This window comes from Atractosteus spatula, chromosome 7 (assembly GCF_055471065.1).
Source record: "Atractosteus spatula isolate fAtrSpa1 chromosome 7, fAtrSpa1.hap1, whole genome shotgun sequence".
NCBI lineage: Eukaryota > Metazoa > Chordata > Actinopteri > Semionotiformes > Lepisosteidae > Atractosteus > Atractosteus spatula.
Genome location: NC_142712.1, coordinates 42,861,089 through 42,873,174, shown reverse-complemented (window position 1 = coordinate 42,873,174; position 12,086 = coordinate 42,861,089). Strand labels below are relative to the sequence as shown.

Genomic DNA, 12,086 nt, shown 5'->3' with positions numbered 1-12,086 from the left:
TCAAAGCCTAAATAACACAGGCTTTGGTGTTTTAACCAATGGTTCAGCTCTGGCTGGGTTTGAAACCCAGACTCGGAGGGGTAGACTGGATGATGAGTTGCTGTGAGTGTCCAGCAGGAGGACGGCTCTCTCGGTACCACCTTCCAGCAAACGGATTGGGGGCCCAGTTTCAGCTGCCCAGTACAAGTCCCGGGACCCAGCCCCCACCCTGCACACCCCTGCCCCCCGTGGTCTACATGCTGGCTTTTTATAGCGCTGCAGAGATATGGAGAGGCAGCTGTGAGAGAGGCCGATCGCAGTCACCATTCCCCTGTCCTCGCTCTCTGTCTCTCTCCCCTCTCTGCCTCTGCTCCCGTCTGTGTCTACTTTCCTCTTTCTCGTCCCCGGTCGTGACGCCCTGCTGCCCCCGTTCCTTCACCATGGCGGACAGGAAGGAGACCAAGGTCAGCTCCAGAGCCCCGGAGAAGAAGGAGAAGAAAGAGAAGAAAGAGAAAAAGGAGGAGAAAGAGAAGAGGGAGAAAAAGGAGGAGAAGAAGGAGGAGAAGAAAAATGACAAGAAGGAGGAGAAGAAAAATGACAAGAAGGAGGAGAAGAAAAATGACAAAAAGGAGGAGGGGAAAGAGGGAGAGGCGGCGAATGCGGAGAACGGGGAGGTGAAGCCTGAGCCCATGGAGCTGCCGCCATTCGAGATCATTGAAGGGTGAGCTGGGCTTGATTTGTGCTCCTGACCCGTCTGGGCCAGGCTTCTACCTCTGACTTGCATGCCTGACCCAGATGGGCTCCTACCTCTGACCCGTGTGCCTGACTGGTCCAGGACAGGCTCCTACCTCTGACCTGTGTGCCTGACTGGTCCAGGACAGGCTCCTACCTCTGACATGTGTGCTTGACCCGTCCAGGCTTGGGCTGTTACCTCTAAGTTCTGTGCCTCTAACGTGAGTTTGATTAGTTGAAGGTCAGTGCTACTGGGTCTGCTTATTTTGGGATGCTGTAACTGAAAAGCCTGGCCGGAGGCAGGGTGAGGGTGCTTGGGGCTGGGTTAGGGTTGTGTGCGGACACTCCCAGAGAGCCTCTGGGCAGAGTAGCACAGAGTACATGAGCCTGGTCTGGCAATGTGGAAACTCTGAGCTGGCAGGAGGAGCCAGACAGTCCCTGGAGGATCTGAGTAACCAGTCTAATATAGCAGCGCTGAAACACACCTGTTCATTGCGAGCATTACAAACATTGAAAGAAGTTGGTGATAATGACTATGACCCGCAGTCATGACAATTGCAGTGCTGGCAACAGTGATAAAGTATCAATATAAACAGTTATCTACCCAAGAGAGTGATCAGGCTGGTCAGGGCCCGAGACTGGCAGTGCATAAAGTGGTTTCAACAGTAGAGAGGAACAGGGCTGCTGTTGGGATGTTTGAGAAACCCTCAGGGGCATGAACAACTCATGAGTAGCATGTCTATATAACACTGTTTACCAGGGCACTTCAAGTCAGGATGGTGTTTCAAAACTTCTCTGAATCAGAAAAGCATTGCTCCCTGGCTGTGTTGAATACTGGGGATTAATCCTCACCTCAGTGAGCACTGTTTCTACCATCGGTCAGACCAGCGTGAGGATTGTTTCAGGAGGGTCACTGCTAACTAGGTGTGATACAGGATTTATTCATTTTATTATATTTAGAATAGCAGGAAAACCAACCAGCAGCAAAACAAATAACAAGCATGAGCAAGTACAATTAAAACAGATTTTGTAAAAACAAAATTCTGTTACTGCTGTCCTGTGGGATAAACAACAGCTCTAGGTGTAGCACAGGTGTAATGCTTCATTTACAATACAACACCACTCTGTTTCAGAGCAGTATGGAAATTTGGGGTGAGCGAATGTTTGATTGCTACAGCAGGCTCAGAGGGTCTTGTACTGCATATCAGGGCTCCCCTTCTTTTAATTATAATCTTGCCATTTGGGGGTCCCCTCCTGAGGCCCTGAGGGACATTCTGTGCAGGAAGCCCTGAGGCAAAACACTCATCACACTGATAATTTCAATTTCAAGCTTTATTGTCCCCTAGGGGAAATTTGTTTTACGGCACAAACCCAACACAATGGCAATACACATTATCAAAGGGAAGAGAATACAGCAGTGTTACAGGAGAAAGAAACAAGAAACAAGGTAGTTACTTTACATTAAGAGTGTGATTGCAGTGGGGACGAAAGATTTCCTGAGTCTGTTGGTTTTACACCTGGGGGCACAGAGGCGTCTCCCAGATGGGAGAAGTGTGAATTCACAATGGAGGGGGTGAGACACACGCTCCCTGATGCTTTTGGCTTTCTTAATCACCCTCTGTTTGTAAAGGATGCTTAAGTTGATTTGATTATTCCCGATTATTTTGCCACCCTTTGATAAAGGTCTGTCTTTCACTTTGACTCTTTCCATAGACAGGTGAAAGGCCATGTGCTTGTCATTTACTCTGCAGAACAAGATGCCCTGGCCAGATGTTAGAATTCTGTTTTTCAAACACTTTGAGTTTTTCTCTGTGCTGCTGGTGAAGCTGTAGGTGAGCTGGATGGGGATGTGTTTAGCAAACACTGGTGTGCCCAGGTCTGGTTGCTAGACACAACGAAAACATGGCTGCCGTTTCTGTGGGCGTTAGTCAGCAGAAAGATTCCAAGGACAGTTCCTCTCGCCCTCCTGTCCTGAGGTCGGCAAAGGGGGAATCCAATCTGCCCACCGGCCCAGTGTTAATGACAGGCCTCCCCAGCTCCTCCCCCTCTGTAACCCAGTAAACTCTTCATCCACCCCAGCTGAGGTGCTCTGAGCTCTGGCAGCAATCTCTCTGCAGGCTGGCCCACGGTCACTTCAACCCACTTCCAGTACTACTGGCACTTCAGCTCAGAGTTTCAGAAAGTTACACATGAAGTGTAACACAGCAGGCCAATAGGGTCACTGAGCACCTTCACCACAGCGAACCAGCAGAGTCGCTGAACCCCTTTACCACAGCTGAGGTACAGGCAGGTCACTGGGGTTTGAACTCTTGGCAGCTCCTGTGTTCCGGGTTCGGAGGTCGGTTTCTTTCTTTATAAACAGGTTTTTGTCATGAAGAGAGATTTGGGAGGCTGGGGGACTGGAATCATGGTGGAAGTCACAGACAAGTCTGTGGCAGAGTGCTTTACAATTTAAATAAAATTCTCTTGCTCCCAGGGAGAGCTTTGTGATGTGTGGGACAGTGAATTTTGGGCCACCTCTAATGTTTTGTGCTGCCAAAACACAAGGGGATCTCTAATTTCCTGGGAGAACTGAGTCAGACATGCCCAGAGGGAACGGGTTCTGAGGGGGACCCCTCTACTGTAGCCAGCCCCGAGGAAATGTGCAGAATGTCTTTGGTGTCACAACAAAAGGAAACAATTGCTCCCATGGAGAGGGAACACTTGGTCAGTGGGCTAAATATAAACAGGTTGCATTCCCGGCCCGATTTAGCCTGGAGTCGCCAGGCCTCTCCATTCCAGCGGTCCTATCTGAAGGAGCCCCTCCACTCTGCCAGCGTTCCCATGCCAACGGCCCCAAGAAACACACTGGGCCTGTACCTCCCAGAGAAGTAACCTTTACAGCTGTTTATCACGGTGTAAAATAGAACGAGAGAATAGCCATGTCCTTTAAAGAGCACTGACAACCTCACACTGGGACACGAGGCCCCCACATCCCAAGGGCCAAATCGGTTAACTACTGTACCTGACGCCAGAACACCTGGCTTTGTTGGGATAAGTGACCTGCCTGTCCACAACAAGGCTCTTAAAGGTCAGGCTTCAAAATGTTTTTTTTAACTGTAGTAAAATTGGTTGTTTCATGAAGATTCAAAGATATAGAAGAAATGGCTGTCTAGGGCTTCTTTGCCTCTCCTTTTCAAAGCTAAGAAAGATTAATAGCTTCAGGTGCAGAATAGCCCTGAAAAGGGAGGGGTGTGACCTAATGAGCACACTGAGGTGGCCGTCAGGTGGCTTGTCTGTGGGCTGACCCCGGCTCTCTCGCTCTCGGCCCGTAGGGAGCGGATCAGCCCTTTCTTCTTCAAGTTCCAGTTCAAGAATGTGGAGTACTCCTCCGGCCGCAACAAGACCTTCCTGTGCTACCTGGTGGACGTGCAGGGCCGGGAGGGGGAGGTCCTGCGGGGGTACCTGGAGGACGAGCATGTGTCCGCCCACGCCGAGGAGGCCTTCTTCCGGGCCATCCTGCCCGAGTACGACCCCCAGCTGCGCTACCAGGTCACCTGGTACGTCTCCTCCAGCCCCTGCACCGCCTGCGCCGCCAAGCTGGCGGAGATCCTGCGGGCGCGGAAGACCCTGCGCCTCACGCTGATGGCCGCCCGGCTCTTCCAGTGGGAGGAGCCCGAGGTGCAGGAGGGCCTGCGGCTGCTGCAGGCGGCCGGCTGCAAGGTGCGCATCATGAAGCCGACCGACTTCAGCTACGTCTGGGACACCTTCGTGGACACCGAGGAGCAGGCCTTCGTGCCCTGGGAGGACATGCAGGAGAACTGCGAGTACTACCAGGAGCGGCTGGCCGAGATCCTGCACTGACTGACAGCAGGTGAGCAGCCTGTTCCGTCTGACTCGGGAACAGGCCGGAGTGCATGTAGGGCCGTTGCCAGTGCTGCCCCGCCCCTGGCCTCTCAAAAGCCCCGCGTTGGGGGCCACTCTCAAGCGTGCCGGTGTGGGTCAGTACCTGTCCAGAGGTCGGGAGCTGTTGTGGATCAGGACTGTGCTGGGCCTCAGTTGCTGATCCGAATCCAGGGTATCACTCCATAAGTTCAGAGGTCACCTGAGGTTCAGGCAGGTCACTGGGGTTTGGACTCTTGGCAGCTCCTGTGCTCCGGGTTCGGAGGTCCCCTACAGGCCAGTGCCTCTTAAGGGAGAAAGGAAGTCGGTTTCTTTCTAAACAGGTTTTTTGTCATGAAGGGAGAGGGATTCGAGAGGCTGGGGGACTGGAATCATGGTGCTTTGTAATTAAAATAAAACTCCCTTGCTCCCAGGGAGAGAGCTTTGTGATGTATGGGACAGTGAATTTTGATCCACCTCTAGTGTTTTGTGCTTGACCCCACCCCCCTCTGTGAGACTTACAGTCGTGCACCCAATCAGCCCTCCTGACCACCCCTCCCCCCTGCAGGAACCCAGAGAGGTGCTGAATTACGCTGATGTGAAACCCCAGCTCAAACTCTTCTTATAAATACACTCACGGTCTATGTTTAGCACACAGGAGCAGGCACCACACAGCGTGGGCAGTGGAGTTCCTGCAGGAAAAGACAGGTTTCCTGCAGGGCAAGCGTTCTCTTTTTATTTTTTGTTACTGGCTTAAGTGCAGCTTTTCATCTAGAGAGTTTGTTAGAAGTCATGCCATACTATAACTAGAATCTCTCTGTCCCCCTCTCTCCTCCAGGGCTTAGGAATGCAACCTGCCATCACAAGCTGAGCCCAGAATACAGCTCGCTGACAGCTCTCATTCCACAGTGTCCCGCCTGCGATGCAAATACACGTCTCTCCCCGATCTCGTCAGTCACAGGAGCACTTGCTTTTTTGTGGGACTGACCGAAACACCCCCCTCGTCCCCAAAACACATTTTTTTCTGATATCCGGGGTCAGGCAGAATGTTGGCTCCTCTTTGATTTTTTTAACATTGGTCTTTGATGAGCACACATTGTCTGCCTCCCAAAGCAACACCTACTGGCTGTGTTTCAAAAAGCAGCTACTTGCTTATCCTTCTTAACATTGCTATTGCCCTCTGCTGAAGCAGTGCATGCTAGGTGGGTGAACTAAGGATCGACAGACATGGCTTTTTGTTGACCCTTGCTGGACTTCCTCCAGGTGTCAGAGCTTCTCTTATAGAACAGCACTCTACAGAGGCATTTTAAGAGCAGTGGATGACAGAGAAGCTCTATAGATCTTTATTAGGCATCTCTGACCTGCACCTGTCACAGCACAGTGCATCCCAACACTGTCAGAGTGTGACCCATAGTGAACAGACAGTAGCATTCCGCTCTCCTGGAATTCCCGTGGAATCATTTCTTGCTCCTATTTTTTGTCACCCAGTTACTGCACTGGGGTGGAGCCCAGGAGCTAGAGATTTTAAGTCCTAACATTCTACACACTGCAACGCCCTGGCTCTTCAGCCTGGAAAGCGTGCAAATTTATTAGAGAGAGATGTTCAAACACAGACATATTTTAACAGGCTTAGTCTTCTTTTAACCTTCAAAGTATTTTTATTAGTAATTTATAGGTTTTATAAAAATATGAAGGACTACAGAACCTTCCTTCTTTATAGAAGGAAATGTGTGGTCACTTTATGCCGTTGAAATTCACAGTCCTGTTCTGCAGGCAGTGAGTGGAATTTCGTGCCCAGGAGGACTGTACTGGACTTACTGAGAGTGAAACATCCTTCTTCTCTGCTCACTAGAATTCTTCCTCCCTGAGAGAAAGTGAATGAGTCTGAAATGACAGGAAGACTGAGACTCTCTTCATTCTTAATGGCTTGTGTTGCACTACTGTATCTTAGTGGGATCTGCTGGTGGAGGTTTAACTGAGGAATATTGCAGTGCAGGTGTTCAGTAATGTCTCAGTTTTTTTGTTTGCTCTGTGCTGTGTACTAAACTGCAGCTTTTCCTTTTTTTTTTACCTTAATACAGTACTAATTCAGCTTAAAACTTTAGAAGTCACTGTGCATTAGAAATAATCCTATTGAAATATTAAAAATTTTATTGCAAATTCTCTTCATACAGCTAATGCTTTTTTTATTGAATGGATCCATAGTGCTGTAAATTACACTCACACCCACGTGCAGTAACGGAGAACGGGATCTTTGCAGCTGAAAACTGAACTGACAGTTCTGGACCTTAACCCAAACAGTGTGGCTCAGCACTGAACCTGGTTCTTGACTGTAGGCTGTGCTCTTCTCTGCTAGATTTTATATTTGGACAGTCCAGGTATTTTAGTCTAGGTATCTCTAAGAGCGTTGTCAGCTGTAGTCTTTGAAGGCACAAAGGAATTGTTCCAGCTGAGCTCACAGGTGCCAGACTGAACGTGGTGCTACACTAATAAACAGGAGCATTGCTTGCATGTTTTAAGTGGACAGTATTTTAATACACAACTACATTACCTGTGTGACTGAGGTCCTATAGGACTTCAGCTCCCTTGGGTGCTTTTACCACTCAACCCAGCTATACTCCAGTCCCTGGCTCCTGCCAGGGGCAGAGTCTCTGTACATTTTAACACAAGTGCCAACTGTGAACGAGATCACATCTGTCTTTTTATTAGGCTGCCAAGGAATCTAGTTGTTCATGTGCTACAGATGAGCTTTGAATCACTAGACTATTGGATTCCTCAGCTGACCAATCTGGAGGAGTAATATGACTCCCACATCTCTGCTCATTGACCAAGTGTACCTAGAAAACATACCGGAAGTCTGCCGGACTGGTGCTGCTGATTCTGCTTTTCGACAGAAAGATGAGCCCTAACCAACAGAGCTACCAGTGTTAGTGTGCAAAAGACATCAGGCAAGTTGTCTGCTATTCCTGAAAATTAGTTAAAAAAAACACAGGAACCTTCTTACTGAAGGGACTTTATTTACACAGTTTCAGACTTTTTTCAGTATTTAGCAACTTTGAAAACTAACCTTCAAACCAACATCAAACATCTTGCCAAAAAAACAATATTTTTGTGTTTTTTTTAAAGAAGAATCATCTATTCAGCACAGCTTGGCCCCTCCCCTACACCACCAATAATGGGAGAGTTATTGATCAGCTAACACTGAAGACACTTTCACCTTTTTGTTTTGAATAAAAAAGTACAGACACTGCAATCCATGACTGAGACATGAGGCATGAGATAGAAATACAGCATCTTTGTGCACCCACAGACAGGCTCAGGCAGAGGGGCTATGGTAACACTAGACAGTGAACCTGCAGAATCACGCTGTCTGGGGACACCACAATACACTGTTGTAAAGCCATTCAGGAAACATCACAGACAAAAAACTCAAACAGTCCATTTCAAAAGGTCAGGGAGCAGGACAGGCCTGAGGTGAGAGCCTCCAGTACCAATGTATCAGGGCATTGTTTTGTTAAGCAACACGACCCCATCAAAGATCATAGCACCCTGCTCCTGATTCAAAACACAAACCAGAGAAGAAACCACGTTTCTGGCTGTACGTAATCCAGATGTGTCAGGCTGTTAGGCAAATTAGCCCTCCATCAACATGCCATTAACTCCCAAACAAGTAAAAATAAACAACACACCTGTTTGGTGACTAATATTTCTGCTCTGTTCAAAAAATGTTTTAGAAACGTGCAAAATTGTTCTCTGTAACCCAAGCAACTGTTGTCATTTACCAGCAGACGCACTAAATCAGTTGTCCTGACACAAAACTGGCTGAAGTCAAAGCTGAGAGCAAAACCCTGGGCCATCAGGTTATGCCTTGTACTGCCCTTTGATCAGTACAGCACTGCCCTCAAGTGGGCTCAGAGGGTATAGACAGTGATGCGAATATCAGTGCTGTGGAAAACCTCTTCAATCATCACAGACACTTTATTCCAGCTCAGGCAATCCAGACCGCAGCCAATTCTAAAGGGAGAAAAGGAACATTTCTCAGTAGGTGCCACGTGTTTGCAAGGACAGAGGGCCTCCCAGAAAGAACTGCAGCTGGGGAGATGCTATCCAGTGATTCAGGATATTGGTGGTGAGAGTAAGCACTGCATCAATTCACACACTCCAGTTACAGCAGAATAATATGGCAGGACAATCACTAATGCCACAGTCTCAGAGAGTTCGACTGTCCACAGTGCAAAGCAAGACTCTCATACACACAGACAACACTTACACACAAGGACACTGCGTACCGGGGGATGGACAGCCGTGTGACCCTGTTCTCCAGGCAGTGCTGCTTCATGGCCTCTAGGCTCTTCCGCAGGCTGTCATAGGTGGGTTTCTGACTGGCCTTCTTCTTTGTTACCTGGGACAGAAGAAGAGGAAGGGCAAGGGAGACGTGAGCATAGGAAGGAGGGGGGCAGAATAAAAAATGGCTATACCAACAGTAAAGATGGTTTAGGCTGCCCTAATCAGTGAAAATACTGCTTACCAGATAATAGATAAATCGCTGCCCTCTCTTCAGCACTGCACACTCACCTGTCTTCTTCTCTGTGTGGAAAGATCAGGCCATCAGGACACAGACCCCTTCACATGAGCCCGACCAGCACACTAGACCCTCCCCTCCACTCCCAGAGCCCCCCCAGCACATCAGACCCTCCCCTCCACTCCCAGAGCTCCCCCAGCACACCAGACCCTCCCCTCCACTCCCAGAGCTCCCCCAGCACACCAGACCCTCCCCTCCACTCCCAGAGCCCCCCCAGCACACCAGACCCTCCCCTCCACTCCCAGAGCCCCCCCAGCACACCAGACCCTCCCCTCCACTCCCAGAGCTCCCCCAGCACACCAGACCCTCCCCTCCACTCCCAGAGCCCCCCCAGCACACCAGACCCTCCCCTCCACTCCCAGAGCCCCCCCAGCACACCAGACCCTCCCCTCCACTCCCAGAGCTCCCCCAGCACACCAGACCCTCCCCTCCACTCCCAGAGCTCCCCCAGCACATCAGACACCTCCTCCCACACCAGACACCCCAATTCTTCAATTTTCTTGCTTGTTTCATTTTTGAGACATTGCAATCCGTAGCTCTGCAGTGAAATTCTGGAATACTGCTGGGCATCTGTGTCCCACAACAAGAAATATCTTCAGCTAAAATCTCAAGAGGAAATTTCACACTAGCTGGTTCAAACCTCAGCTCTGCCACTGATGCTCCAAATCACTGACCCTTCTTGTGCTTTGTTCTCCAGAGGAGACATAAGAACCATCTGGTTTGTATGGTTGCTAGTAGTTATGCAGTCTGAGAATCTCATCCAGATGTTCCTTCAAAGGAATCAGGGTACCAGGTTCAAAAATATGGTTAAGTAGCTTGTTGCAGACTCCCACAACTCTTTGTGCAAAAACAAAGACATAAAAAGCCAAGATCCTGCTGGTAGTACATGATACAGCAGCTATTGGAGCAACAGTTCACTTTTTAGATTCCACATTTTCGTTTAGCGACACCATCTGCTGAAGGACTGCAGCATTTTTGCCCTGGCCAGGAGCCGCCAGCCGGGGCCCCCTCTCCCCACACTCACGCTGGGCCTTCAGCTCCTCCACGCCGCTGAAGCGCTTCTTGAAGAGCACAGCGATGCCGGCGCCCATGCGGCAGTCCTCGCTGATGCAGTGTGCCAGGGACTCTTCCTCGGGGCAGCTGAACAGGTCGCCCCGGACATACCGCAGAGCGCCCCCCTGTGGAGAACGCAGCAGTCTGTCAGGGGCTGTTCCTCTTTTCAGGCCCTGTGCCAGGATCACAATAGTAAGGACAGACAAATGTGTGAGCATAGAACCCTGAAAACTTAAAACGAACATCTCACACTACTACACCCCCCCCAACCCACCAGGGAATGTTCTAATTTTAGAAATATCTCATTTTAGCCTCAGAGGTTCTCAGAAAGACAGGGTAAGCTTCAGGACAAAGCCTCAAGCAGTTCAAGACAAAAGTCATTGCCCCCTAACACTTCTGTCCTGGAGCCAGTGGGGAAGCCTGTGGTTTAGGAATCACCCATAGTGCATATTCATCTGTGTCAGGTCCTGTATGATAAACAAGGCAAGTTACTCAGTACAGCACTACTTTCTCTGCTGTTTAGTGGCCTCCCCTTTAGGCTGTTTTTTAAAGCGGCAAGGCTCTGTCTATAATACTGAACTTTACTCAAAACTATTTGCAATAGTTCATCAGGGTTTCAGATAAAACAGAGCCCGAACGGCAAACCTATAATTCCCCAGTAAAATAAATGCAGGTAAATTGCACGGGGTTTAAACAACAGTGGCAGTTTGTAGATGCAACTATAGGTTTAACCGAATGGTGGTTGAACACTCTGCACGCAAAGATGGGAACCAGACGCAGTCGGATATTCTAAGTTTATTTTAAACAGTCATATTTCCTCCTAACTTAATTCTCTTTCGCTTTTCCTGGTCTCTCTTTCCTTGTCATATTATCCATTACGCTCAATGAGAAACAAGAAAATGAATATTAACGTAAACTTATCTACAAACTGAAACAGAGAATAATACTGTATAACGTAAAAATACTTTAAGCATAACTGAATAAAAACAACAATAATTGGATATAAACTTACAGTAGACAGTACTTACGCTACCGACATCAAGAGCTGCACCTTCTGGTTCTTCTGGGCTTTTCATTGTTACAGGCTTTAGGCGAGACATATTAGTGAATTAGACGCATTTTTCTAAAATAGCAATAGAGTTGTACACATACGATAGACTGAAATAATTCTGCATATAGTTACGTTACATCCACATGTCCGACATTTTCGGAACTTCATGGACCTACCTTGGGTTTCAGGCCGGAACGCTTTCAGTGAGACACGCCACGTACTCCAGAGACAATTTACGTTTTTGAAGAATGTAATTTGGGATGTATTCATCTTATACGGATTTTTTAAGAGCAGATATTTGGGTTTTTATTACTATAAAAGTATATCCCTTTACTCGCTAATTTAAAATCAAGTATGACTAAAACTGAATTTTATAAAAGCTAATTTAACACGAATACAATTAAATGATTATGTAATTACACAGCAGTTATTTTTTGGACAAAGACAGGAAAATAGTATAACATTAAATATTTTCAATGTTATATTTTTATATCAATATTACCTCATTTTTAATAATACGGAAAATTCGCTGCTGTTTGCGGAGTATGTTTTACGATTTGGGAACATATTAAAAACATTTCTTTAACTTTTCGTCACTCTAGTTTCCCTTTCATCCACAGTCACCGCAAAGTGATTGAATAAGTGTTTTTTACACTCGAAGCAGGGAATAGGCTAATCTGGATTCAGAACTGCTCTGCAAATTGAAACTGAAGATGCTTTACCACCTACACATTAAAAAAAAGATTCCCCAAAATGTTTGATATTTCAGGCGTTTTTGAAATATTGAATACTTCTGCGTTTACCCTCACTCGATGCTGCTAGTGTGAC

General features: G+C 47.9%; 2 protein-coding genes across 4 annotated transcripts; one reads left to right on the top strand and one right to left on the bottom strand.

Moving 5' to 3' along the window:
- Positions 1–255: 255 nt before the first annotated feature.
- On the top strand, positions 256–6,735 carry LOC148831061 (C->U-editing enzyme APOBEC-2-like). Its single transcript, XM_088920436.1, has 3 exons — positions 256–700; positions 4,026–4,564; positions 5,411–6,735. Exons 1-2 carry the CDS (start codon positions 420–422, stop codon positions 4,552–4,554), a joined length of 810 nt encoding a protein of 269 aa, XP_088776562.1. The 5' UTR covers positions 256–419; the 3' UTR covers positions 4,555–4,564; positions 5,411–6,735.
- Positions 6,736–7,572: 837 nt separating this feature from the next.
- On the bottom strand, positions 7,573–11,402 carry oard1 (O-acyl-ADP-ribose deacylase 1). Of its 3 annotated transcripts, none has more exons than XM_088920437.1 (5): positions 11,236–11,402; positions 10,179–10,380; positions 9,101–9,159; positions 8,862–8,974; positions 7,573–8,586 (listed from the first exon to the last, which is right to left on the bottom strand). In XM_088920437.1, exons 1-5 carry the CDS (start codon positions 11,305–11,307, stop codon positions 8,484–8,486), a joined length of 549 nt encoding a protein of 182 aa, XP_088776563.1. In that variant the 5' UTR covers positions 11,308–11,402; the 3' UTR covers positions 7,573–8,483. The 3 variants fall into 3 exon arrangements, with proteins under 3 accessions (XP_088776563.1, XP_088776565.1, XP_088776564.1); XM_088920439.1 differs by having other exon boundaries at positions 10,179–10,332; XM_088920438.1 differs by lacking the exon at positions 11,236–11,402 and having other exon boundaries at positions 10,179–10,425.
- Between the last annotated feature and the right edge of the window lie 684 nt (positions 11,403–12,086).

Coding starts and splice junctions, on each gene's coding strand:
- LOC148831061 (XM_088920436.1), top strand. CDS start 420: ATGGCGGACAGGAAGGAGACCAAGGTCAGCTCCAGAGCCCCGGAGAAG. Junction 701..4,025: donor CCATTCGAGATCATTGAAGG/GTGAGCTGGGCT, acceptor CTCGGCCCGTAG/GGAGCGGATCAGCCCTTTCT.
- oard1 (XM_088920437.1), bottom strand. CDS start 11,307: ATGTCTCGCCTAAAGCCTGTAACAATGAAAAGCCCAGAAGAACCAGAA. Junction 9,160..10,178: donor GGAGGAGCTGAAGGCCCAGC/GTGAGTGTGGGG, acceptor CTTTCCACACAG/AGAAGAAGACAGGTGAGTGT. Junction 8,975..9,100: donor AGCGATTTATCTATTATCTG/GTAAGCAGTATT, acceptor CTTCTGTCCCAG/GTAACAAAGAAGAAGGCCAG.